Source organism: Esox lucius, chromosome 24 (genome assembly GCF_011004845.1).
Source record: "Esox lucius isolate fEsoLuc1 chromosome 24, fEsoLuc1.pri, whole genome shotgun sequence".
NCBI classification, from domain to species: Eukaryota; Metazoa; Chordata; class Actinopteri; order Esociformes; family Esocidae; genus Esox; species Esox lucius.
The window spans coordinates 19322612-19350484 of record NC_047592.1 but is presented as its reverse complement, the minus strand read 5'-3'; the positions used below and the strand labels follow the sequence as shown (position 1 = coordinate 19350484).

Sequence of the window (27873 nt, the reverse complement as noted above, 5' to 3'; positions counted from 1 at the left end):
AGGCAGGATTAAGGATGGAGGAAAGGAGACCATTACATGTTATTTTGTGGAATAAGGAGAAGGAGTGTTCCAAAAATCGAGATAGAGTTAGAGACAAGAAGGAAACAGCCAATTTGGTCAAGAGAGGGAGATATAGAGAAAAGGAGAAGGAATGAGAAAAGCACAGAAAAGAATGGTGTAAATTAGCAGTGTGGTGTCAGGGCGTAGACCATTTGAACAAAGAGAAAAAGGGACAGAAAATTAAGGAGAAAAAGGGAGGAGAGATAGAACCCCTAGCATATGAAGATGACCTGGTGGTGCATGGTACCGTGTACCATTATATCCAGCGTTATGTTTAGAGAGTGGGATATTGTCTTTAGACACACAGAACAGCAAGCCCATAACTCAATTCACAGGAAAGCAAGATAAGAGAAAATTAAGTAGGAAGGCGGAGTCAGAGAGCGAGACAGACACTGAGGGGGAGGTGAAACCGTTCAAGGCAAGGGCAGAGAAAGAGGAGCGAGAAGGGGAGACGACTAGGAAAGAATAAACAAGAGGAGATTACTGGGGCCATAAAGAAAAGATCAGGCCGTACTAAAGGCAGGTTAGGTGAGGACTCAAGGTCAGGGTCGGACGATAGTGACACAGTGAGAAGGACCAGAACTAGGCAGAAAAAAGGGAATTCACATAGAGGACGGGTGGTACTCACGGGCAAAGCAGTAGGGAGATGGACTGACTCAGACGAAGACCCCGACACAGACAGTAGTGGAGACGGGAGTAAGGGAGACGTAGACGTATACCCTCTGCCGCGTACGCCCCCACCAGAACATAAACTACACCATGACACAGTAGAATCAATTCAAAAGACTCAAAATAAAATGTATACGCAGTCACAAGCAGGGGAAGCTGGTTGTGCTGGGTTTCAGCTGCCTCTCTTTAGAGTGGGAGGCGGAGAACCGCGATATAAACCATTGGAGCTGGGAGACGTACAGGCACTGGTAGATAAATTACCCCCGATGGGAGAGGGAGGTGGACTATGGTTGTCACAATTAGATAAACTCACAGCTGGTCAAATGTTGGCACTGGGGGACTGGAGGGCAGTAGTCGCCCGAGCCATGTCCGCCCAGGCTATGACTGAGATAGAAAAAGGGGCCGCCACTAGGCGGAGCCCTGACGACACTCCTTTCAGTCAGGTGGTCGGGCGCATAGCCACGGCCCTGAGGGGACGATTTCCCTTGCCCGCTGGGGCCCCGATGCCCAAGTTACCTTGGGAAAAAGAGCAACACCCTAGACAGTATCTAGAAGCATGTAAGGACACATGGGCCAAACACACAGGGCACCACCCGGGGAAGGGGGGTCTGCAGCAGGCGTGGTTTAGAAGGCCGGTCTTAGAGGGACCTCCAGAGAAAATAAAAGAGGCAATGATGGCAAATCCTGACTTGCCGGGTAGTGAATCACACGTATGGGAAAGACACATAGTACATAATTTACAGAGGGCAAAAGATGAGGAGACAGAGAAAGACAAACAGATACAGGGACTGGAAGAGAACCTGTTGCGCTTACAGCTGGGTGAAGCCAAAGGGAGGCTCAATGAAGGGAAAAAGAAACACAGACAGATGGCAGCTCTAGGCTCAGGAGAACCTGACACACCCGATTTATACCCTGTTCCCACATGGGCACCCCAACCTCACGGTGGCCGGGGGGCATTCACCGCGCCCTACCAATCAGGGAGGGGAGGTTATGGTAGGGGGAGGGGGCGGGGTAGAGGCAGAGGGGCTCCAGGAGCCCAAGTCCAGTACGGAGTCTGCTTTACGTGTGGTGACCCGAACCACTGGTCCAGAAACTGCCCACAGAACACTGCAGGGGGCAGAGGATACCCAAACCAAGGGGCAGCTCCAGTTCCCAACCCACACGCCGTCCCACCACCTAGCGCACCTGGACAATACCCACTCTCTTATGAGGGAGGGTGGGACCAGGTGTGACGGTCTACAGGGGGGGGAGGGGACAGCGGGGGAAGGGCAGACCCTATGCTGTCCCTGAATGTCGACGGGAAGGACTTCTCCTTTCTGGTTGACACAGGGGCCACTTTTTCCACCATCACCGCCCCTCCCGTCACAGGACTACTATCCTCCAAGACAGTGGAAGTTGTGGGGTTTGAAGGAGTGGGACAGACTTTGCCAGTGACATTTCCTTTTAAAACGATACTGGGTAAACAGGCCCTCAGCCATCCGTATGTGGTGTCAGCAAACACACCAGTGAACTTATTGGGGAGAGACTTGTTGATAAAACTGGGGGCTAATATCTTGTGTTCTCCAGATGGACTAACTGTCACGTTACCAGACGGGACATCAACTTCAAGTGGAGGCCATGGGTCTCCCTCCTCGAGCCGTACTTTCCTCCGCCAGACCCCCACATGTAACCCTATTTTATGATCGGCAGGGCGATGAGGTGTATAGAGAGGGGTTTGGGGATGTAGTGTGTGGGGACACGTGGCAGGTCGGGTCTAAATTCATATATGTAGGCCCTGAAGGGGTAGCGGCAGATGTACAGTTGACAGAGGAGCAGGATCAGTGGTACATGATGGCGGAGGAGTCCGTCCCACATGTGTCACTGGCACTGCATCCTAAACACCAAGCAAAAGACCTGGGGCCCATGGTTAAAAGGGCGGTCGAATGCACTGATTGGACACTCCCTCAGGCGCCAAACGTATGGTACTCACACAGCTGTAAGATGTAAAAATGGTTCACCTGCATTGACCTGGCTAATATTTTTTCTGTCTCCCACTAGCAGAGGAACTTCGTGATATTTTTTCTTTCACACATAGGGGTCGGCAATGGAGGTACACGAGACTACCACAGGGGTTCGCGCTTTCCCCTGTCATATTCAACCAGGTACTGAGAGAAGCGCTGCAGTGATGCTGCCTGCCGACAGGGGTAACTTTGGTCCAGTACGTAGACGACCTGCTGCTGACGGCCCCGACGGTGGCCGCCTGCATCCAAGCTACAATGACGGTCCTCACCAGACTGGCTGAGAAAGGGTTGAAGGTGTCAAAAGAAAAGCTACTGCTGGTAAGGACGCATGTCTCCTTTCTGGGCAGAGTAATCTCGCAGAAAGGAGCGGGGCTTTCCTCAGCTCACCGCACAACCATCCTCCACCATCCTAAACCCACTACTGTTCAGGACATGCTATCATTCCTGGGGCTCACGGGGTATAGCCGGAATTACATCCCAAACTATTCAGGGCTCACAGAGCCACTTAGAGCGCTAGTTAAGGAGCAGGGAATGCGTAAACTTAAAGCCACTCTCGATTGGACTTGCCCGGCCGACAAGGACTTCATTTTGCTGAAACAACAACTAGCCACCGCAGCTGATCTGGCCATACCAGACTACACAACACCTTTTTTCTAGATTTTTCTGAAACAGGATGAGTCATGAATGGGGTCCTGTTTCAGAAAAAGGGGGGAGAAGGCTCTGAGAGAGACGAGCTAGTGAGACATCAAAAGGGGGCTTCCCCACAAGAGAAAACAATTTGGCAACAGAGAGGAGCAACAGAGACGAGCGGGCTCTGGAGAGGGCCAGACGGTAGAGTAATACTTCCACCAGCTATGCGGGGAGATAAATTTGCAGAAGCCCACGGGTTGGGCCATGTAGGGCCAGCACAGATGTTGAGGAACCAATTATGGTAGACATGGTACGTAACTACACTAGGACATGCACCATCTGCACACACCCCAATCCTAAACCGACGATCAAACCTGAGATGGGGGCGTTCCCCATGACGACGAGACCTGGACAAGAGATAGTGATAGACTACACTGACATGGGGGAAACAGTACGGGGGTGCCGTTACATGTTAGTGTGTGTGGACATGTTCACGGGGTGGCCAGAAGCCTGGCCAGCAAGAAGGGAGGACAGTCAGACAGTGATCAAGTGTTTAGTGAACCAGTACATTCCCAGATACGGCTTCCCAGAGAAAATTAGGTCAGACAATGGGACTCACTTTAAGAACAGTGATTTACAGAAGGTAGAGAGCTTATTGGGCCTAAAACATGCTTTTGGCACTGTGTACCATCCACAGTCCCAGGGAAAGGTAGAAAGGATGAACCAAAACTTAAAAAACAAGTTGGCTAAGATAGGTGCACAGACTAAATTGAACTGGGTAGATGCACTGCCACTGGTACTCATGAAGATTCAATGCTCGTTAATTCAGACCACTGGGTTCACCCCATACGAGCTGCTGACGGGGAGACAGTTTCCAGGACCAGCCGCGGGGCCTGCGGTCCCGGAAGGGGAAAAGTGGCCCAAAGATCACAGAATGTATTTTGATGAATTGCGAGCTCTCGTTTCAGAATTCACCAACAGAGTCGGAGAACGGAGGGACCTGCACCCGCTGGACCAGAACCTGCCCCAGGCGGAGTGGGGGTTGCTGAAGGTCATCAAGCGGAAGTGGTCGGAGCCAAGGTGGACGGGTCCTCATCAGGTGGTGGAGAGAACGAGTCATGCGGTCCGCCTGAGGGACAAAGGAGAGACGTGGTACCATTGGAGTCAGTGTACACCAGCGCAGGAGCCAGGAAGGTCGTCAACGGACCTCATCAAAACCGGGAAGGAGGAGCTTTCCCCAGTGTGGACTGAAGGAGGACCAGCACCAGCCGGACCGGTGCCAGGAGCGGACCCCAGGACACGGCAGGACTACGAGCGAGTGAAGGAGACAGAGGACGGCGCCAGGGGAATAGACTCTTAGGGGAAAGAACTGAAAAATACTGTAACTAAAGGGGGTATAGGACACCGAGTGGCTCATACCACTCGTACCAAGATGACAGGGTTACAGAGAAAGGTCTGGGGAGATGATAGTAGAATGAAGTAGTATATGGGAATTGGTAGAATAATGATATGTGTGTTGTGTGTTGTTACAGGTTTCCCAGGTTGGCATCGGGTCTTCATTCCCCCAGCGAAGAGGTCAGCGACCCCACCTGAGGACACCTGTTTGAGGAAATTTGGGGAATTGAATTGGACTATGTCAAGGGGTCGCATACGAGCATTCTGGGATAGATAATCCGCTGGAGGAATGGATGATCTCGATGTTCGGCCAGTGGAAAGGTTTGATAATGTCTGTTCTTTTATCGCTTTCTACATTTGGTGCTATAATGGTTACTTGTGGGTTTTGTTGTATCCCATGCATAAGAGGGCTTGCCATGAGAGTGATTTCTACAGCCATTGAGAAGGCTCCAGGATCGCCATCAGGGATGCTGATGCCTCTACTGGAGCAGCATGACCCGGGAGAACTGGAGCTTGGCGAATAGGGGTGATCTCTCTGGGGAGAGATCAAAAGGGGGAATTGTAGATGTAGTGATTGTATAAGTTAGTGAACTGTTATAAGCTGTTGTAACCAATGAAACAAAATATTAAATGTCTGTAATATGAACCGAAACTGAAGGAGCAAGTAGGAGGATAGGAAACCCTGTTTAAGCAGTTGCCGGGGAGAGAAAGATTTAGTATGTCTGTTTTGTGAGAAACAGGACACAGGTTAGAGACACACACACACATAGTCTGACAGGCCAGACAGATACCAGGAGGAGACAAGAAGATACTTGCAGTTATCCTATAAGGAATAAAACTGGGATTGGGCCAATGGCACACACTTTGTAAGTTAACGCCTCTATCTTTTTGGGCGTAGTAGAAGTATAAAAATGATGTTTTGAATGTTGATCCTTAGACATTGTGCGGCGACACGTGTCTCCAGAAGCTTCTGTAATAAATGGACGTATAACTACGGTAATTGCCCTGACTCCCTGTGTTTTATTCTCCTTTCCAACAAACCAACTCGGGGAAGTGTTATACTTCAACACCCTGTAGATAGATTTACAACACGTGTGCATCAGAGCAGATATAGATACCTTTAAAGCTACTCTCTCGAATGAATGAATGTCATACAAGGAACCCGACTAGGCTCGTTATGCCATCATTAGTAAATCTCCATGGCCCCTTTAATAGACATGTCCTTGTCTTCCACGCTCGCACACTCTTGACAAGATCTAGTCAGACTGTTTCTTTACCACTAATTGACAATCAAGCCAGTCGCAACGCCATTGATAAATTCATTAGAAATGACATTTTAGATTTTCGACCATCACTTGTCTGGATAGGGTTCACTATGGCTTCTCGTGTTGACGACTTTGATATAAAGGACAATGAGATGTGGCAGATCTAGAGCACGGTTTAGAAGCCTTGGGTTAAACCATCCTCAGACTAATCTCTTTATGGATCATCTCGAGCAGCACTTGCAAAAATGAAGTTTAACTACACTCACAACTCGAGTTGACTGGACCAAGTTGTGAACCTAACGAGGAACCAGTTGCAAAACGTGTCTTTTTAATTCATGTTTTACCCAGCATGACTGACAAAACAATCTCATTTACAGCAAATGTAATTTGTTGCACAGATGTTTCACCTTGCCAGCTCGATTCCCTATATAGCAACTTCTCACCTACCGGTCAGTTGCTCTATTTTGGCCACCTGCCGCACGGTTGTGATACATGTAGCAGAATGAATAGAAAACACTGAAATGAATAAATATGAATAACAGTCAAGGTCAGGACAATGTGCATAGAAATATGAAAATAGTCCCAATCTGGTTCGGTACGCGATGTGTGTGATTCTCAAAAAACAAAACACATATTTCAACCGAACAGTAGCCAGACTAAAACGCCACACCGCCAAATTGGAACAAGGCCTACAAAAGCTTATGCATGCACTCGCATTACTAACGCGGGCAATAGACCTAGCCCATATTACCGATTTATCTTGGCACTTTCAACAGACAAAACCTGAATATGCCTAACTGAAAGGGAAAGCACAGTCAACATTTCCCAAGGTCACGTGACGCAATGAAGACGAGTATGTAATTTATGCTGTTGCCTGTTAATTGTGGAAGGCTAACCGGTTATACATGCACTGTGAGTCGCAAAGTATACTTAAAAGCAGTTCTGGGGTAGATCAATTAAATCCCAGTCGGCATACATCTTCATCAACAACAATTGTATGTAATCCCCCCATGCTCCGAGGGACTACAAAATCTCTAAACGAAATAGACTACATCAAATCGTGTCCTGTCAAGTTTGGGAAATTATTGGAATTCATCACCAGTCACACCTCTGCTCCAGGGAATGTCCACATTGTTGCAATACGTTTTGTTGGAAAAATCATCGATGTGCTTTATGAGTAATCTATGTCTGATTGGTCTATTAAGTTTTGTTTGAGTCTAATAATAACATCTATCTATTCTAGACATAGCAGCTTTACTTGAAAAGCACGTTTCCTCAATCAACATTTAGCTTTTAACAACAATAATAATGTTTTGGCAAACGTAGCTCGTAAGGTTTTTACACATCGTGTATTTCTCACCTTTCTCACTCTCCCTCCCTCAGCCTAATACATGCATGAGTCTCTCTACCTTTCTCGCTCTCTCCTGCAAAGGAATCGAAGCGTACGTCTTTAACGAGAGGCGTAGCTGTTTTGCTCTTGCATTGTGCGACTTGCCTTGGTGGAGAAATTTCCGCTTCCTGCACTGATAAACATTCAGTAGCTTACCAAGTTGAGAAAGAGGGTTCGCTCGCTGTGTTTTGCAAAATAAAGGACACTGACGTTAATGTTGCTATTTACTAAGACCAAAACAGTACTTGTTTAGACAGATAAACTTTCGATTTCCAGACGACATTCTTCACGCACAGACTGACAAATTCTTCAGGGACGCCGTACGTTTTTGCAACGAAGAGAGTGGGAGAAGACAGGCTGTTCAACCCGTTCGTTTGAAACCGTTTTAGCTAACCTACCTCCAGGATGTCGGAGCGAGGAGGGCTCCCGCGGACTGGAGGTGCCCCCTCCCCGCACTTGCAGCCCTCCAAACCGGTCGCGATCACCTCGAATCGCCCGGTTCACATGAATCTATACGCCACCTGGGAAGTGGACCGCTCTTCCCCAAGCTGTGTGCCGAGGTATGTACTTCAAAACTGGAGATGTCTTTAACTGGTTCTTTCCTGGTCCGTGGTAACACATGAGTAGTGTTTGACGAATTAAAGACGGCCATTGGATGGGTTTACTTTGTTTTTACTACCAAAACGATCTTAAATTCTTTGTGTAAGCAGACATAGAAGGCAGTGCCGCATAGTTTCTAGGTGTCTGGATAAATTGCATTTCATTGCCAACCTGCAATAACCTTTATTGTTCTTTACCTAGACAACCCAGAAACGTAGCCTGTAGTAAAAATAATCATCTTGTGTATTTAGTGTACTTTTATTCTCGTGTCATGTGTGACATGTCTCTCGTTCGGTCATGGAATTTGGGGGTGATTATATTAAAAGCACCACAGTTTATTCAGGTTATATGACATACTCAAAACAATTGTTGTTCTCCCCTATACAGGAGCTAATAGTCTGTCTCGTATTTCCCCATCGATCAAGGCTTCGCCGTATGACTTTGTTTGAGATCTGCTTGAGTAACGTTCTAGTCATTATGAAATTATAAGCTCGGTTTTGCTGTTTTTGATGGTGTTCTCTTTTGGGAGGGGTGCGTATTGAGTCCATGGAATGGAGCGGTAGAGAGGGCAGCCTGGAAAGCACACACCTGACATCATCCGTCCATCCATTCATGCTCATTCAGAACAAAGGCTTTCCAGATCGCTGTGCATGTGCGTGTGTGCGTGTGTTTGTCAGAGCCTGCGATTTCGAGTCCACTGTGTCTCTATTCTTCTCTCTCGTTTACATTTCCGCCAATCTCTGCTGTACTGTACTGCACGTTGTATGTTGACATCATGTAACACTGAACGTGTTGGTTGTTCTTTGTGTATTTCTGTAAATTGGTATCAGTTCAGTACCTCCATTAGTATTTCACTAAAATGGCAATGCAACATTGGCCTATAGAAGTATCCATAGCAAATACATGGGCACATGAATATAACCATATCATACCTAGAATTCATAATCATTAAGCATACACAGCTGAAGGGCTGCTAAAGGCTTCATCTGACAGGCCCCAGTGCTATATTTCGTAATACTCATTTTCATAAAGCTTTCTATCTTTGGGGATTTAGGACTAAACCTTTTGAGTGTTTTGGCCGGGTGCTTTAACTTTTTGTTGTCAAGTGTTATTTGTTGTGCTTTAAAATATCTTATCTGCATCCTCACTTCACTTGGATTCAGATCTCTGTTACCTTGACCTCCTGTAGCCAGGGACTGCCAAGAATAGAAACGTCTCCATTGTTTGTTGACTGTATTTCATATTCCAGTGCGCAGTGACTGTTACCTTGCTGGGCCTGCACAGTTTCAGGGCTTTCTCAGAAGTCACGGACCACTGCAGTGACCACAGTGAACTGAAACCGGAACCAGAATACTCAGGAGAGCACCCCGCTTTCCTTCCTTTCCTTGAAGCAGTTACTGACCCAACTGGTTCGGAGGAACCCCTTCCTTAAACCTATCCAATCGTGTCAGATCCGTCGTTTGTCCTTGGGTGAAAGAGAAGACGTATTCAGACTGGCCCAGGACGGCTCACCGTTTGTTATTGATGCAGGAAGTCACTGTGATCTGCTCCCATTTCGATGCACCCACAATGGTTTTGGTGAGGGCGTTGGCAACACGCCTCTGTATGTCAGGTTCTGCACTAATTCCTCATTGTCACTTCACTGCTAACTGATATGAGGGGGCCAAGTAACCTTGTCCTGGATGCGTCATAAGCTAGCCTCCTTTTAACATCAGCCCCCCTCCTCCCCACGCTTCTCGCCAGCCATGTCCGTCTCGCGGCTTTTTCGCTTCTTTGACTTTGCTTAATGTATTTATTTCCCAAGCGTAATAATCCTGGTGGCATAAATGGGCTACCCGTGTTCAGGTCTTTGAAAGGGTCTCAGTGGCTTTCAGTGGGTCTTTGAAAAGGTCTTTGAATAGGTCTTTGAATGGGTCAGTTGGGTCCCTGAAAAGTGTGTTCCTTTTTTATTATTACCCGTCTCCAATTTATATCATCTGATAACTATTACCTTCCCTTAAATATATGTGCTGAATGTAGCATTAAACATATCAGGCCTATACATTCCCCTTAACCAACTGTCAGTAACAGTTTATAATCAGGGTTGATGAAGTAACATTTTGTTGTATAATGTCTGGTAACATGCTGTCTTGTTTTGACTAGTGCAATATTTGTTTTGAGCCTCCTGGCTCCATTGATATTGCGCGCCAATCTTGTGGAGCACTAAAGATGTGTGTCTCATTGAAGACGTTTGCTTTCTGAGGAGGTGTTCAAGTTCCGTCTTAGTCATCATTAACAAAAAGTACCAAGCAGGATGAAAGCAGGTCCCCCGAAACTAAAAGTGTGCCGTTGTGTAGTGAGTTAGTCATATTTTGATGTTAATACCCAGCAACTACCCACCGCCTTGGATATACCCACCGCCTTGGTTATACCCACCGCCTTGGATATACCCACCGCCTTGGATATACCCACCGCCTTGGTTATACCCACCGCCTTGGATATACCCACCGCCTTGGATATACCCACCGCCTTGGATATACCCACCGCCTTGGATATACCCACCGCCTTGGATATACCCACCGCCTTGGATATACCCACCGCCTTGGATATACCCACCGCCTTGGATATACCCACCGCCTTGGATATACCCACCGCCTTGGAAATACCCACCGCCTTGGATATACCCACCGCCTTGGATATACCCACCGCCTTGGATATACCCACCGCCTTGGATATACCCACCGCCTTGGGTATACCCACCGCCTTGGGTATACCCACCGCCTTGGGTATACCCACCGCCTTGGAAATACCCACCGCCTTGGAAATACCCACCGCCTTGGATATACCCACCGCCTTGGATATACCCACCGCCTTGGATATACCCACCGCCTTGGGTATACCCACCGCCTTGGGTATACCCACCGCCTTGGATATACCCACTGCCTTGGGTAGTTGCTGGGTAGTAACATCTAAATCTAAAGTAGGCATATGGATACACTGATTAATACACCATAATGATACACACTGTAGATGTCTTGATACTCTGGTTGACTCAGAAGTCAAGTGGAATATTGGCTTTCGATGGAGTGCATGGCTGCTGAGACTCTTCTGAATGACACCCCGCGTAGTTCAAATGGTGTCAGGTTGTTCACTTCTTAAGGTTTTAGGGGGCCATTTGGAAGACAGCCCTGAGACTTCACAGCAAGGAATGTTTGAGATTCCTGCTGCTGCCGGCTGTGTTTTTGGAGCGTAAGGTCCTGGCACAAGCCAAGGGAAAGTCCTGTGACTCGAGAACAGTGCTATGCAGTGATGGATGGCTGTGTTTTACCGCTGAGCCGCTCCGTTCTGTACTGTCCCAGGTCGTCGCCGAGACCTGTGGTTGGAGCTTACTCATGGGGTTGTGGTCGGGGGCTGGGGCCTTGGAGGGTTCCTGGTTGTTAACCTGGGTTGTCGTTGTGTACGACAAGCGATACAGTGGCCCTGTCAGAGCCAGAACTGTTTATGTGGTGCGAGGCAGCGCAGCTGAGCTCGGTCGATGAGAAATACTAGCTGTGACCTGAAGGAAGAAAGCCCACACACAATATGTCACATTCTCCCTCCCGCTTTAATCAATCTGTGCTGTAATTGCGGTCATACTCGCCATACTATACCACGTAGTTCTTCCTGCCCTGCCTAGCCTGCCCTCGGAAGACACACGCGGGCAGGCAGTTTAAGGACTGGCGCTATGCTCCGGGCACTGCTTGCTCTTCCAGTCAGTTGAATAGTTGAGAGGTCTGAAGTTTCCCTTTGCACTCAACTGCCAAGAGATGGGAGGGGGCTGTTAACTGACTCTTGAAGCACCGCAGCCCTCCCTCATTCTCTGCCATTCAACCTATCATATGATTCTTGGGTATGAGACTACAGCCCGACTGGTAAACGAAACATGAGGGGGTACTTCAGTTGTAGTCTGGGCAGAGAATTAACCGGAACGGGGTGGCAACCGCTGGTATAATGAATGGCGTTTAGCGTTCTCATCCAAAGCCTCATGCGTCAGTCATGTTTTCATGCGTTTTAGGTGTGGGTGGTCCTGGGAATCAAACCCACTCCCCTTGAACGTGCCATTCTCTACCAACAGGACCTACTTTGCTTCCAGTCTCGTCCTTGTACATTCAATCACCAACCCTCATAGCTAGGAAATGGGCTGGTGAAAACTCCTCAACACGTTCAATTCACTTTTACTCAGTAACGGTCAGTATCCATTTGAACTCTCTCAGCAGAAGGATATATAATGGGACCGGGATCTCCAAAAAAGATGCATTAACTTAGGTGGTTTACCTTATTTTTTACTTCATGTTTATCGTGTTTCTTTTTTAACTCCGGTTTACCATTGATTTCACTAAAGTTGTTTACCAGTAGAGGAAAAAAGGGTCACTTCGGTTCTACTTTAAGGGGGGCATTATCGCAGACACCAGGGCGACAGCAACTGTATCTGGTCTACTTAGTGGGTTTGCTGTGGAAACAGAGACATGCGAAGGATGTCTCACTTCCTCTTCAATCTACAATATCTCTATGGCCTTTTATTCTCGAGAACTGTAGTGCAGTCATGTGACATGAGTGTGAGTGGGGGAGTTTGTTGAAAGTGGATGGCAATGTTGCTGTGTGCTGAGATGTCCGGTCATTGATATAGGGCTTTTTGAGGGGGATGGCTTTTGTTCCTGTCCTCGCCAGACCCATGTGCGTGTTTTGTGTGCGTGTTTTGTGTGTGTGTGTGTGTGTGTGTGTGTGTGTGTGTGCGCGTGTGTTCTGTGTGCGTGTGTGCGTTCATTGCTTCTGACGGAGATCTCTAGCCGTGGAACTCTATCCTCTCAGCTGACGGAGGGCCAGGGCTGGGCTGTATGGGGTGCATCGCGGTTTGTGAAGGGACTGACACCTTACACGCATGGCTACTGACTTCCAGTCATTGTGTTAACGGTTTTTGGCCGCGGCTCAGGGTACTACCTTCATCTCTATTCAAACCTGAGAACAGTGCCCAGAATACTGCAGCCGGTGCACAATTCGACCCAATTCTGGTCTATTCAGACAACCTGAATCCATGTCCTGCTTGTCCCTGCATGTCTGCCTTTGCAGTTTATAATCATTTATGTTTCTACAAGTGACCGTGTTGAGCCCTTATTCACATTCGTTTTTGCCCAAATGCAATGGCAAAAACATTCTGATTAATGCCACACCTGAGGACAAATCTGCTTATGCTTGAAATGTTTGATTCGATTGGAGATTAATTTCAAATGTAATTCGGCAAAATAACATTTGTAGTTGTTTAGAAAGCTGAACGTTCTTATTTGAAGAAACAAATGTTTGGCTTTTGTTATGCCTAAATGGCAACTATCTAGGGTCCAAATCTAAAGTAGGCGTTTTGAATGCACTGATTATTACATCACAACTAGACACGTTGTAGCTGTTTTGATACTCTGGTTTTCTTGGTGATAAGTTACGATGTTGAAACCATTTAACCTTGAAACAGTGGGATTTTGACACTTTAAGTAGAGGTGACACTGAAGATGATATTGACATACTTACACACTATCGTCTCACAGTTCAGCTCTAAACAGGATTAGACATGTGCTCTGCACATGAATCTTTAATCGCTTTAATAATGGGACCGGAAGTGAGTTTGTGCCCGTGTCTGCATGTCTGCACTTGCATGTGTTTGTCCGTTTGTGTGTGTGTGTATTACTGCCAGATTGAAGGCTTACTAGCTATCTCATTAATATAACTGTGAATCATTGGAAAAGCTGTACAAGGACCAGAACCTCCACTTTTGACGGGGGATGAATTGTTGCCTGTAGGGCGTTTCAGGCTGCAGTTTGACAATGTTTTTACTGTGTTGTTTTTTCCTTTTCATTCGTTGATGTGTAGAGAGAGTTGCATAATTACCCAAATTACCCAACTCCCCCAAGATTTAAGAATAGTTTTGGGTCAAAACTCGGCCTCTCAGGAACATACACTTTATTCTCAGTACGTAACTCCGTTATAGATTCGAGCTGGTGGTATTGATTATTGTCCTGCTGAAAGGTGAATTCCACCTGGAGTAAAGCAAATGGAAAAAGGTTTCCTTTAAGGCTTTGACTGCTTATCTGGGTCCTGTTGTCTGTTTATCTAAATCCCTCCCCATTCCATTATGTGGCCACCAGCAATCTTGGAAAATAAGGAGGCAGTTAATCAGTATGGTGTGTTTTGTGGTGTGTCCCAAATGTAAGGCTTTGCATTTGTTAAAGAATTCCATTATTGTAGAGTCACTATAATGTAGTTGAGCCGTCATCAGTTTTCACCAAAGCTGCCTGGCCGTAATAGGAATTGACTGACAGTTTGGACTGTTTGTATGGGGAACATAGGAGGTCATTTAAATATACATGTAATATTATCTGATACGGTCCACGTAACTTTAGTTTTACATTTCAATTTCATTTTTCATTTGATGTATACATTCATTTTTCAAATGTAGACGCATTTAACTGCTAAAGTAATTTAGGCTTGTCTAAAGAAGAGGTATTTATACTTATGCAATAAGTTGAGGATGTGCACAAGTCTTGAGAATATTATTAAAAGGCATTCATATGATCAGTAAGTGTTTATTCATTTGAGGGGGGAAAAACAATGAAGTGCACCGACACAAGGAAAAGAAACAAAAATTTCGTTTTTAAACCAAGTAAGGATATTGCGGAGCATGTTAGAATGGAATTCACTTTGGTAGACCGTCATATATTTATTTCCAATGGATCTGTGGGAAATTCTCCCAAGGTTCTTGTGGGATTTGCTTTGAATCTCTTCTTTCTTTTTCCTCTCCAAATGATCCTATACAGCTTCAATTGTGTTCAGGTCAGGTCTCTGAGTGGGCTAATCTAATACGGAGTATTCCATCTGCAGACCTCAGCTCCTAGAAGGCCTTTATTGTCTTGTTTGATATATATTCTGACGAAAGCTACCAATGTTGGAATCTGTCAAAAATGGCCATTTCTTGAATGGCCAAAAGCATGTACCTTGGTGCCAGATGCTGACCAAGCACTTCCCTGGATTTCGTTCTCTCTCTCAAGGAAGTGGTCTATAAGTTCAGTTGAAGTGCTTTTGTTGCAGTACTTCAGATATACATAAGATGCGGACAGGTTTTCTGGGTCTTACACTGCATTCTCCATATTCAACTTGCCTTTTTTTCAACATTTGAATATGGGTACAGCTCAGCCGTCAGGACCCTCTATGCCTTCAGAGAGGGCCTAAGGATATATGCAAATCTCTATATATTTTATACATAAGCAGTTTTGCTTTCACTGTAATTTTTGTCTTCCTATTGAATTTCTTCTATTTGTGTTGGGGAAAAAGAAGGGGTTGATATCCAAGAGAAAGAAATATACAATCAGAATTTGTCTTTGGTAGTATCTTGGTAGAAATGATCTAGCTGTGCTCAACACGTTGGCTAGGCCCTCAGACTTTGAATAGAAGGCACCAGCCAGCGTCATCGACATTGACTTCAATTAGAGCAGTGTTTTGGAATGACAGTAGAATCATCCAATCACACATTGTCTTGTAATAGGTGGGACAATTGTATGATGCCTCAAGGCCCTCTTATCTTGTTTTCTCACACTTGAGACCGCTTGAGCCTGGCTAGATGGTTAGCTGCTTGCAGTAAGCATACTGTACCTAAGGATGGCGATGGCCCAGCTGTCAGCCCTGGCTTTGTTCTCAATCGAAAAATAATTTATTTAGGATTTAACATCAAAAGACAAGCAACATGAACCTGCCATTATCCATTTCATAAAGAAGGCCAGGAGAATGGGCTTCCTTTTTAAATGATAATCATAATGGTGAGTGGACTTTTTGTTGTTCATCTACAGCTTGCTTTTTGTTGCTGTCTCGTTCACATAATTTTCAATCCAACGTGTAAAGTATTATTTCAACTTTAGATCACTGGTTGTGTACTGGGTACATGACACTTCTAGCTGTTTTGCATGTTTTTATTGTTGCCGGACACCGAACACGGCGCATATACTGTCCGTGGTCTTGAAACAATGTGAGTAGTTGTGCGGTAGAAATTATTCTGTCACTATTTGAGTGACCTTTTTGGGGGGAAAGGTTTCTTTGAAACGACACAAATGTATTTTCTTCTGACGTGGTTCCTGCTGTCACTATTTGCAATGGTCGCGTACGTGTGCAGGGAGCCACAGCCGAGGTGTGATTTAAGACCGTTTGAGTCTGTCATCAAAGACTTGCTGGTCCTACACAGGTCTGCATAAGAAAGGTCTCCGGTCATGCTCTGTATACACAGGCATCCACATTCTCTATCTGTATGTTATGACGTCAGACTTTTTTCCGCTAATGAGGGCCAAGCTCCAATAGTCACGGTTCACTGCTGGTACAACTGTCTGTCTAACTTACGATACAGTACTTATTGTGGTTTCAGGGTCACAGTTTGGTATGTTTTTGGTACAGTGCAAAACATAGTCAACAGTTACTGAAGATCAGTTTTTTGTTTTAGGCAAAAGATACTGGAAACATTTATAATGCTTTAAGTGCAATGAATAAAGTGCAATGTGTACACAGGGCACTCATTGTTTTACAGTCATATAGTCTGGGTACCAATAGTAACATGGCGCCAGCACTTTAGAAGGTGCCGAAACCCTCCGTTCTCAACCTCCTGAGTACTGGCGCACAGCAGGCCCAATTCACACCATCGCTCTTGTCATTTCTTTTACCCCTGCTGCTGAGGGCTGCTTGAATGCTTCGGGGAGACAAAGGTGTGTTGTTTCCGCGTTGCTCTGGGGACCCCGACAACGGGGCGATGTCGGCGTGGATATGTCAACGTGTTTGACGTATTGGCAGTTGCGTTACCTACTTGGCCACACAGCGTTAACGTTTCCTTCGCACCTCCCCGTCCGTCAACGTCGTAGTGTCCTGGAATGCCAAAACGCTGCCTAACTGAAGATCTAAACGGAACTGGAGCGTTCTACCGTGTTGGTTTTGATAGAACCCATTTTGAACTTCTCAAGCTAGGAACTTCCTTTGACGTTACTCATCAATGGACTGTGCACAATACACAGTAAAGTACAGTATGTATTAGTACTGATCATTAGGACTGTTATAGTCATGTGAAGTTGATATACTTTGTATGGGGCTGACGTTCAGTGGTACAGTCTGTCCTCTGGCCTCTGAATTGTTTGGAGTGAAGAGAACCAGAGACATAGTACAGGCCTGCAGTCTTGTATCAGGGAGGACCTGGTCTGTACAAGTATTAATGATGTGTATAGAATAAGACCGTTTGTGTACTCGACTGTGACTGGTTTTAATGATCTTTATTTTAGTGTGCATGAGGATGCAGACCCTGAAGGGCTCATTCCTACTGAAATATGCATTTAGACTTTTCACTAAGTTGTTTTTGTGCTTTACTTGATTCACTTAATTTTAAGCAACTTATCAGTTTATACCACCACTTGCCAGTCTAGAATGAGCTGTTCCTCCTCCAGTTTCATTCACCCAAAACAGTTGGGGGAAAAATGCAAACAAAGTGAATTTTTTGATTGCGAGTTGTTCAAATGCTCAAAATCGTTTTAACTGAATAGCCTTATGGTTATTTTTAATGTTTATATATTTTTTTAGCTCAGATTTATTAAAGAGGATCAACACAGGGCAGCTACAGTAGCTATTTATATAGATAAAAAATTATTAATTTGGGTTCATGTGCAAACAATGAGGAGACCCCGTACTGAGGTAGTAACTGTACTGGACAGTTCTGAATACGTGTACCATTATCACCCTACTTTTGGTCAACAGATATAATTTTCCTTTTGGGCAACAGAGTCAATCCTTGTTACTTTTGGTTGTATTAATATCAATTTCAATTTATTAATGTCACAGACTTTTTATGAGCAATAGGTTGACATTTTCTATTTCAAATAGCCCACATTTTTACGCTACTATATTGACGTTAATCAGTTTTTACTTTTTGGTTTTCACCTATTTGGTTTCGAATGACTCCTTGTGATGATGATAATAATAATATTAATAATAATAAGAAATAGTAGTTTTGCTAGTATGATCCAACTGTCTAGACTGCTGCCTCTCATCTACATGTACTGCTGCAGTGTTAAGATGGGACCTACTGCTTTTTCAGCTGACTTTCTCTTCTGTACTCCACAAACAAAGCATAATTTGTCTAATTCCAATTCTTACTATATTTGCCATAGGTAGAGAACCACACTTGTCCTCTGCTGCTAGCTCTCAGCCTTCATGCTCTTCTTATCATAGTACCACAGATGGAGGTATCTCCAGCACATGGAGGGGCGAGGGGACGAGCCAGATCTTAAGATAGTTCCACATGAGTTAACCTGACGAAGTGCAAACTATTCTTACAAGTAATAGGTCATAATTAGGTTTTTATGTACCGACCCTGACAGTTCTAAAGTGGGTTTAGAAAGACACACTCCCTACACTTGCTGGTTGAATATAGAATACAGTACCTGTCTGGTGAAGCTCAGGGAGTGTCCATTGTGGTGTACATTTCCACATCAAGCCTTATTGAATAATGCAAAAAAGAAGCAGTTATTATAATGCAAAACTCAATTCAAAAGGCATTCAAAAGGGTTTAGAAGGCTATTACCTAGGAGTTTATAATGAAGGGTTTATATTTTTATGAGCCAATTGGTTTTTAATTGGTTTACAACCATTTGTGATTAAAAAAGGTTGACGAGTGTTGTTTGGTCTTGTTGTGGAGCTGCATAGGTTTTGTTGAAGGGCCACATGTCGCTCGGGTGCCACGCGTTGCGGACTTCTGGTGTAAAGTGAGATGAGTGGCGCTTGCCCTTGCCTGTGGCTCTAGGAAGTAGCGCGGGTGAGGAAACGGGAAGGCGAGACAAAGCGGAGAGAATGAGAGAGTGAGAGAGTGAGAGAGAGTGAGAGTGAGCGAGAAGGCCATTCTTGAATGAGCCAAATTTAACTCCTCCATTAAGACTGCAGCACAATCCTGTGCATATGTTTAGACACATCGTCTATTTATCTTTCTGTGTGGCCACGCGCATCGTAGACCCTTGATGTATTTTTGTTCGTCTGCACAAACCATTTCACCACACTGAAATACGTGTTCTTGCTGCGGGCATTTTGTCAAGCTTCCGACTGCGCCCAACAGATTGGGCAACAGCGGGTGGAGGTGAAGACGAGAGGGGGGGAGAGAGTGAGTGAGTGAGAGTGAGAGAGAGAGAGAGTGAGAGAGTGTAGGTTTCCTGCTGCATCCAGTTCCCTTTAGGGAAGGAAATAAAGGTACATTTGGTAAGACAAATGATCAGACGGAGGGTTTTCCCTAGAGAAGGGGGGGAAGGGGGTTTCCCTGTGGAGGAGGAACCCCATGGTTGGCAGCACCTGTATTTAAGTCCAGCTGCCTATGAGTGTGAAAAGACTCTCTTTCTTTCTTTCTCACACCTGCTGTCATTGCTGCTCCCATTGTTATTGCCACCAGCACCATTACATCTCTCACCTCCATTACAGCCCCAGACAAAGTAGGCTAGCGTATCCCCGCTTCAGCTCTTCTCACTCCAGCGCCCTGTGACCAAGGTCACAGGAAATGGGGAGTCAAAGTGGTCTGAGGATCCTGAAAGTAGTCAGACCGCCGTAAAGAAAACGGATGGTTCTGCTGAAAAGAAAGCAATAAAAGCACGGGGTTGATTTCTTTTCTTTTTTAAATAGCCCGTTTCGGGCTCTGACACAACCGTCTGTCCCTCTGCCTTGCCGGGTTAGAGGTGCAGCTGTGACAAAGCACTGATTGACCGAGAACTTTTACTTGCTTCCTCTTCTTCAGAAGAAGGAAGGTGAGACCGCTCTGCAGTATCTCTGTTGTTGTTTAGTTTAGACTGGGGCTACAGATCCAACTCTCTCTGTATCTTTCGTATGCCGGACAAAGCGTCCGCGTATGTGCAGATCATGTTCTGCCCATGTGTTTATTCCCTACACACAGTCTTTACTTGTAGATCAACGCTGTATCAATTGATGTCTTTTTATAAAAACAATGGAAATGACCATAGATTGATAACAGATCGCAATAGACAACTAGAATAAATAATAGGGATAGTAATTTGGTGAACATTAAGAATGTACTACAAAACATTAAGAACATAACCACGGAAAAAATGCCAATGTCACTGTTGTGTGAACTAATAACACCACTATCCCTACTATAATTTACTAGCGTTACTACCACTAATATCTCTACCTACTGACACTATTACCACTACCATTACTACCACTAATATCTCTACCTACTGACACTATTACCACTACCATTACTACCACTAATATCTCTACCTACTGACACTATTACCACTACCATTACTACCACTAATATCTCTACCTACTGACACTATTACCACTACCATTACTACCACTAATATCTCTACCTACTGACACTATTACCACTACCATTACTACCACTAATATCTCTACCTACTGACACTATTACCACTACCATTACTACCACTAATATCTCTACCTACTGACACTATTACCACTACCATTACTACCACTAATATCTCTACCTACTGACACTATTACCTCTACCATTACTACCACTAATATCTCCATCTACTGACACTATTACCACTACCATTACTGCCACTAATATCTCCATCTACTGACACTATTACCACTACCATTACTGCCACTAATATCTCCATCTACTGACACTATTACCACTACCATTACTACCACTAATATCTCCACCTACTGACACTATTACCTCTACCATTACTACCACTAATATCTCCATCTACTGACACTATTACCACTACCATTACTGCCACTAATATCTCCACCTACTGACACTATTACCACTACCATTACTACCACTAATATCTCCACCTACTGACACTATTACCTCTACCATTACTACCACTAATATCTCTACCTACTGACACTATTACCTCTACCATTACTACCACTAATACCTTTGTATTTGGTCTCTGACAGAGTTGAGATGTTTTGCCTATTAGCCAAATAGCAGTTGGAGTGGTTTTGTAAACTTTTTCCAGGTTTTAATTATCCAGGCTTTTATTTTTGTAATAATCAGATTTTGTTGTGTTGTTTAAACAGGATTGTTTACAATTTTTGTCAGCTCACAGGTGAAACCTTAGGGTTTTTGGTCTTGAATTTCTAGTGCTTTAAATGTAGAGATGAATATCCTCAGTTTCTCTCTCTGTCATATTTGACCTACACTGTTTATATACTGTATTCTACACTTTTTGTCTTTGAAGAGCACAGGATGACAAACAGGATTGTGATGACCTTTATGTTGGACTCACTGAAAGAGGGATGAAACCATGTGGTGAAACCCCTTTAGAAACACTGCTTCTACATTGACTTCAGATATACTACAAGGCAGCACACACACACACTCACACTTGTTTTTGTCATTTATGGGGACCAGAAAAATGACATGCTCCCTTGCCATAATCTTAATCCTAAACCTAACCCTAACGTTAACCTAACCTTAACCTCAATAAAGTAACATTTATGCCTAAACTTTACCTAAATGTATTGCCTTACCTTAACCCTAAACTTAACCAACAACGCTTGGACCTTAAAGAAACCCCAGTTCTAACTAAAAATTGAATTGTAAGTTTGACTCTAAACTGGAACCAGACTTTTGATTCGTGGGGACCAGAAACATTTCCCCACGAGTGACACTGTTCAGGTTTTACTATATACAGGTGCTAAATCAAAAAGTTGAATTATATCGGTAATTCCATTCAAAAAGTGAAACTTTTTTGTATACATTCATTCCACACAGACTGATATATTTCAAATGTTTATTCCTTTTAATTTTGAGGATTATAACTGACAACTAATGAAAACCCCAAATCCAGTATCTCAGAAAATTTTAATATTGTGAAAAGGTTCAATATTGAAGTCCTGATGCCACACTCTAATCAGCTAATTAACCCAAAACACCTGCAAAGGCCTTTAAATGGTCTCTCAGTCTAGTTCTGTAGGTAACACAGTCATGGGGAAGACTGCTGACTTGACAGCTGTCCAAAAGACGACCATTGACACCTTTCACAAGGAGGGCAAGACACAAAAGGTCATAGCTAAATAGGCTGGCTGTTCACAGAGCTCTGTGTCCAAGCACATTAATAGAGAGGCGAAGGAAAGAATGTGATAGAAAAAAGTGTACAAGCAATAGGGATGACCGCACCCTGGAGAGGATTGTGAAACAAAACCCATTCAAAAATGTGGGGGGTGATTCACAAAGAGTGGACTGCAGCTGGAATCAGTGCTTCAAGAACCACCACGCACAGACGTATGCAAGACATGGGTTTCAGCTGTCGCATTCCTTGTGTCAAGCCACTCTTGAACAAGACACAGCGTCAGAAGCATCTCGCCTGGGCTAAAGACAAAAAGGACTGGACTGCTGCTGAGTTTTGTTCTCTAATGAAAGTAAATTTAGCATTTCCTTTGGAAATCAAGGGTCCCAGAATCTAGAGGAAGAGAGGAGAGGCACATAATCCACATTGCTTGAAGTCCAGTGTAAAGTTTCCACAGTCAGTGATGGTTTGGGGTGCCATGTCATCTGCTGGTGTTGGTCCACTGTGTTTTCTGAGGTCCAAGGTCAACGCAGCCATCCACCAGGAAGTTTTAGAGCACTTCCTGCTGATTTTCAGATTTCATTTTCCAACAGGACTTGGAACCTGCACACAGTGCCAAAGCTACCAGTACCTGGTTTAAGGACCATGGTATCCCTGTTCTTAATTGGCCAGCAAACTCGCCTGACCTTAACCCTATAGAAGATCTTTGGGGTATTGTGAAGTGGAAGATACGATACACCAGACCCAAGGCCACTATCAGAGCAACCTGGGCTCTCATAACACCTGAGCAGTGCCACAGACTGATCGAATCCATGCCACGCTGCAGTAATTCAGGCAAAAGGAGCCCCAACTAAGTATTGAGTGCTGTACATGCTCATACTTTTCATGTTCATACTTTGCAGTTGGCCAACATTTCTAAAAATCCTTTTTTTGTATTGGTCTTAAGTAATATTCACATTTTCTGAGATACTGAATTTGGGATTTTTAATTAATTGTCTGTTATAATCATCACAATTAAAAGAAAAAAAGAAAAAAACATTTGAAATATATCAGTCTGTGTGCAATGAATGAATATAATATACAAGTTTCACTTTTTGAATGGAATTACTGACATAAATCAACTTTTTGATGATATTCTAATTATATGACCAGCACCTGTATATGGGGACAAAATGACCACCCAAGTGATGAAAACAAGACCACACACACACACACACACGCTGACTAATTTAAAGCCCTAGGCCTACATACATTAATTGCATACGTTTACTTAATTTATCCGGAGCGACTGCAGTTAGTGCATATGTGTTAACTAGATTAGCTTGGATAAACCCAAAATGTAGTAGTTGTAGTAAGTACACTTTAGGCAATAAAGTAGCTAACTGCAAAGTCAGAGCTTGAAGAGAGAAGTGCCCATGAATACAGATTACCCAACCAACTTGACTATTCCTCTCCCTCCTTGTGTGTAAGTGGTATTTACACCCAGCCTAAACGCAGCCAATTTGACCAGGCCGTGAATTATAATACAGTCCTTTTTATGTATGAAAGGTACGTGAAGGGAATCGCAATAGAAAGCCAATACATTTCTTTCCTGCCATGGACCTAGTCATCTTTACTGAATTATTTCGGCTCCTGGTTAGTATGACTGGATCAGTAAGGCATAGGTAGATTTCTTGTTCGCTAAAACGATTTACTCACTGCTGAAAGCCAAATTAGTGTTTCTGATTCTTGTATAGCTGGTGAGATCGGTAACTTAACAGTTAAGACCCAACGGTATAATAATACCTGATTTAGTATGCTAACCAGCCGATACGAGACCCAACCACTGGGCTGGATCAGTGAATGGGGCGCGGTAAATGCGTTTCTCAGATGTTTGGTGTACCACAATGTCTATATAAAACGTGCGCCCACAAACACTGGTGTATCCATTTCCATGTGTGAAAGATGACCGTAAAACATTGTTGAATGCTTTCTGGAAACAGTAGCTGAAAGCAGTATGAGAGAGGCACCCAGACTGACATACAGAGAGAGAGAATGAGACAGACGCACGCATGCACGCGCGCACACACACACACACAGAGAAAGAGACTGAGACATCCGCAGACAGATCGACAGAGAGAGACACAAGCATAGAAGAGGAGAGGAAGGCAGAGGCTATATCAGATAAGACCGACTGAGGGAGAAAATCAAGAAAGGCGAACAGTGGAAAAAAAAAAAGCCTTGATGGAAAGAGGAGAGGGAGGGAATGTGAGTGACGAGACTGAGGGGGAAAGATTGTCCTTTTCATTGGTAGGCAGAACCAGTGGTCCCCAGCACATGAGTAATAATAGCTGGGGGAAATGGAGACCAGGCTAGACAATGAGACCTGACCAGACATTAGGGCAAGACATGCGTCTACACACCCACGCAAGCTTCCACCTGACTCGTTAGACCCATCTGAATGCTTCCAATGACAGATTTACCTGTTTTGCCTATAGCACTTGATCTTTAGTGAGTCTAATGTGTGAGCACATGCGCGCGCGCGCACGCACGCACGCACGCGCACGCACCAACAAACACACTCACACTTTATGAATAGATTTACAGCGCTAACGCTGGCTGTCACACACCGCTGAGAAGAGAAAGGCCACTGAATAGATGGAGAGACTGGGAGATCGGACGGCGGCCTCATTTGGCGCCTAATCTCCCTTGCCGGATTGTTCTGGAAGGTGTTTATATATCATCAAATAGAATATACATCATCAGATTGGCGGCTGGATTCCACAGCCTATACACTGGATGATTTGATGGTAGTAGCCCTCAAAGAGCTTGTCACGCATTGCAGTCAGAGCCCTCTGTAAAAAAAATCATAATAGTAGTTTTAACGTTGGACCAGACAATTGAGATAATAGAGAGAGCTACTTCCCCAGAATGACTGTGGAGCCATTTCCTCATATTACCTTTTAATGTCATTATGGGTTATTGAAGTGAGCCATACTGCATTTGGCATTTACTCTTTGTTTGGGCGGTGGGTTGACCTGCCTTGTCAGGATCTGTGAACGTAAGCATGGTATTACAGACAGATGGGCGGGTGGAGGGACAGACAGCCAGACAAAACAAGAACATGCACTCACTCAGCATTAAGTTTTCAGGAGCAGTCATTAGGGGAACGGTTATGACCTGTGGAGCTTAGTTTAAAGGACCTTCCAATTAGTCTCTCTAGCAGACCTGGGGATGACTGAGGCAGACAGGTCGAGAGAGGCAGGCAGACAGGGAGACGGCCAGACAGGTCGAGACAGACATGGAGACGGCCAGACAGGTCGAGAAAGGCAGGCAGGCAGGGAGACGGCCAGACAGGTAGAGACAGACTGGGAGACCGACAGGTAGAGACATACGGAGATGGGTCGAGACAGACAGGTAGAGACAGACAGGGAGACAGGTAGAGACAGACTGAGATTGGTCGAGACAGACAGATAGAGACAGTCATTGAGGCATTTCAAACAGCATCCTGGTTATCATCGTTTCAAATATTAAATAGGTACGCGTTTGGTGAACCGTTAAACGTAAAACATTATAAATCCATATCTTTTTTTCAATGGTGCAAGACTAGATTCCAATGTTAGCACAGTAACTTTTTATTCCACACAGCATTTTCTTTATTGGACAATTACAGAGCAGAATGAGTATCTTTTAACCAGTACAGGATCCTTCACAACCCCCATCTAGTTGGAGGATACGGGCCGAGGCAGTGTTGGACTGGCCATCTGGAGCACCGAGAGAGTTCCCGTGGGCCTGTCAGCCGTAGAGCAGCGGGCCGCGAGCCTGGTATAGAAATGTTTTTGGCGGGGGTCCGTCCAACATTTTCATTGGGTCATGGATTGGGGGGGCTGGCCCGCCCCTTCCCCATCACACATCGGCAATGACAGGAAACGTGATGCAAGCAGCGAGCAGCACAGAGGGTTAATGGATAAGCAACAAAACAGAAAGGCGGGGCTAAGGAATCCATGACACAAAAAGTCCCTAGACTCAGATTCAGACACATTTAAAAAATTAACCAAAATATTCGGTAGTGGTGGTGTTGTTGCATCAATAGTGGTGCTGGTTATCCACGTTCTGTACAGTAAACCACTAAGGAGATGAGAATGCTGCAGTACCTGGCCCTGAACAGACTCTAGTAGAAGGTGACCGCATTTCTGAGTCAGTTGGGGAATGTCAGCCTACTACTAGCGTGAACAAAGTAGCTGAAGTGGTAGGCAGTGTTGCGGGTGGGAAGGATGAGTAGATAACGAAACATCAATATTGGGCTGTAGATATAAGCTAGCTAGCTAATGAACTGCTGTAAGCTAGCTGCCGTCGTGCATGCTTGCCAGTTAAATCACACAGCTAGCTTATGCAGCAGCTCGTCATATTCATTTCAAGCTTGTGTTGAATGTGTAGCTACTTGAACTTGTCCTCCAAGGTTATTACATTTTTGCAATTACAGTTTGAAATGTTTCTTAGGCTATGCAGCATTACTTTGTGGTCCTCACATATGAATTTTTTTTACTTTTGAGGCAACAAAATAAATGTTTACATTACATTCAACAGGTTAATGTGTCTTTTAAGCCCTGCTACTTATATTAGTCAGTTATTGATACAGCACAGTTATCTTTTATAAAAGGAAAATTTAATAATGTTCAGGTTGATGATAGGCCCAGGTCAGCTGCGATAGAAGAGAGAGCCTGGGATAGCAAGGTACTAAATGTGACCTGCTGAGAGAACTTCTCCTCAAATAAAGTAGCCGAGACATACTGTATTTTTCTTTAGTCTGCTTCTCTGTGCTGTTTGTTCTAGTGTTCTCTCAACCATTTTGCTTCGTGGCTTAGCAGAGTGAAGCCATCCTGCCCTATCTGAGCCAGTAGACGGAACTTGTTTAGTGTTTCAGCAGTTATACCGTATGATTATAGCATGTTAAGTCATGATGGATGTCAGGAAGCATTGTGGGGCTGTTCCTAATGGGTATTTGCATTGGCCATTGTAGGTTACCGGTGGTGGGGGGGGGGCTGTTTTGTATCAAACTCATGCCCTTTTTGGTCCTGGTCCTTTCCTGGACCAAAGCTCTTGTTTATCATATTTTCTTTTGGGTGTGATTTCAAACAGAACAATAGAAACACAACTCCTTCAAAACAAAGCTTATGTGCTCTACTTGGGCTATGGTGTCATTATATTAGTCAGGCAGTGGTTGTCATGCAAATGACTGCGGGAAATAGACAATTTCATTAGCATAAAACAATAATTGTCTCTAGCCCTTAATGTGAGGTGTTTGGAACGTCTAGATTTAAAAAAAAAGACTTTATATATATACATTTATAATACACCGAATTGAAATAAATCCATGAAACATTTCCGAGAGGTCTTAAGAAACATGATTTGAAGATGTATTTCGGATGAACAATATCATTGTACCATGTGCCGAATCTACTGCAGTGTGCGTGCACAGGGAGCTTTTCTGTGTTGAGCCAAGATGTTCTGCTTCTTACCATGCCGCCTGCGCACTCAGGAAGCTTTCACCGGCGCGTGCAGTTATTCTGTGGATATTGACCGCTCAATTTCAATATTTTCTTGACGAGTCTGAAATTAGTTGGGATTGACAATGGGACATTATCAGCTGGCCGGAAGAGAAACTGGAGAAACATCATTATGCACTGGACTAACGAGGATGCTGTTTTTCTGTGGGCCCTTATTCAGTCTTATCAGTTTGGCTGATCTGGTTGTTCAGAGGAGGAATGTGCTTAATATTAACATTTGAATAAAAAGAATAGGCTTGTAGCCGA

The 27873-nt window shown here is 44.5% G+C and overlaps 1 protein-coding gene and 1 pseudogene across 2 annotated transcripts in view; both read left to right on the top strand.

Annotated features, from left to right (window-relative positions):
* The first annotated feature begins 2721 nt into the window (after positions 1-2721).
* LOC117593997 lies at positions 2722-4512 on the top strand (annotated as a pseudogene).
* Positions 4513-7434: 2922 nt separating this feature from the next.
* LOC105030133 (phosphofurin acidic cluster sorting protein 1) overlaps positions 7435-27873 on the top strand; it is a 49574-nt gene continuing 29135 nt past the window's right edge. For both annotated transcript variants that reach the window (XM_029117512.2, XM_029117511.2), the window contains exon 1: positions 7435-7969. In XM_029117512.2, coding sequence (XP_028973345.1) covers positions 7815-7969 — 155 coding nt within the window. In that variant the 5' untranslated portion in view covers positions 7435-7814. The remainder of the gene's footprint in view (positions 7970-27873) is intronic.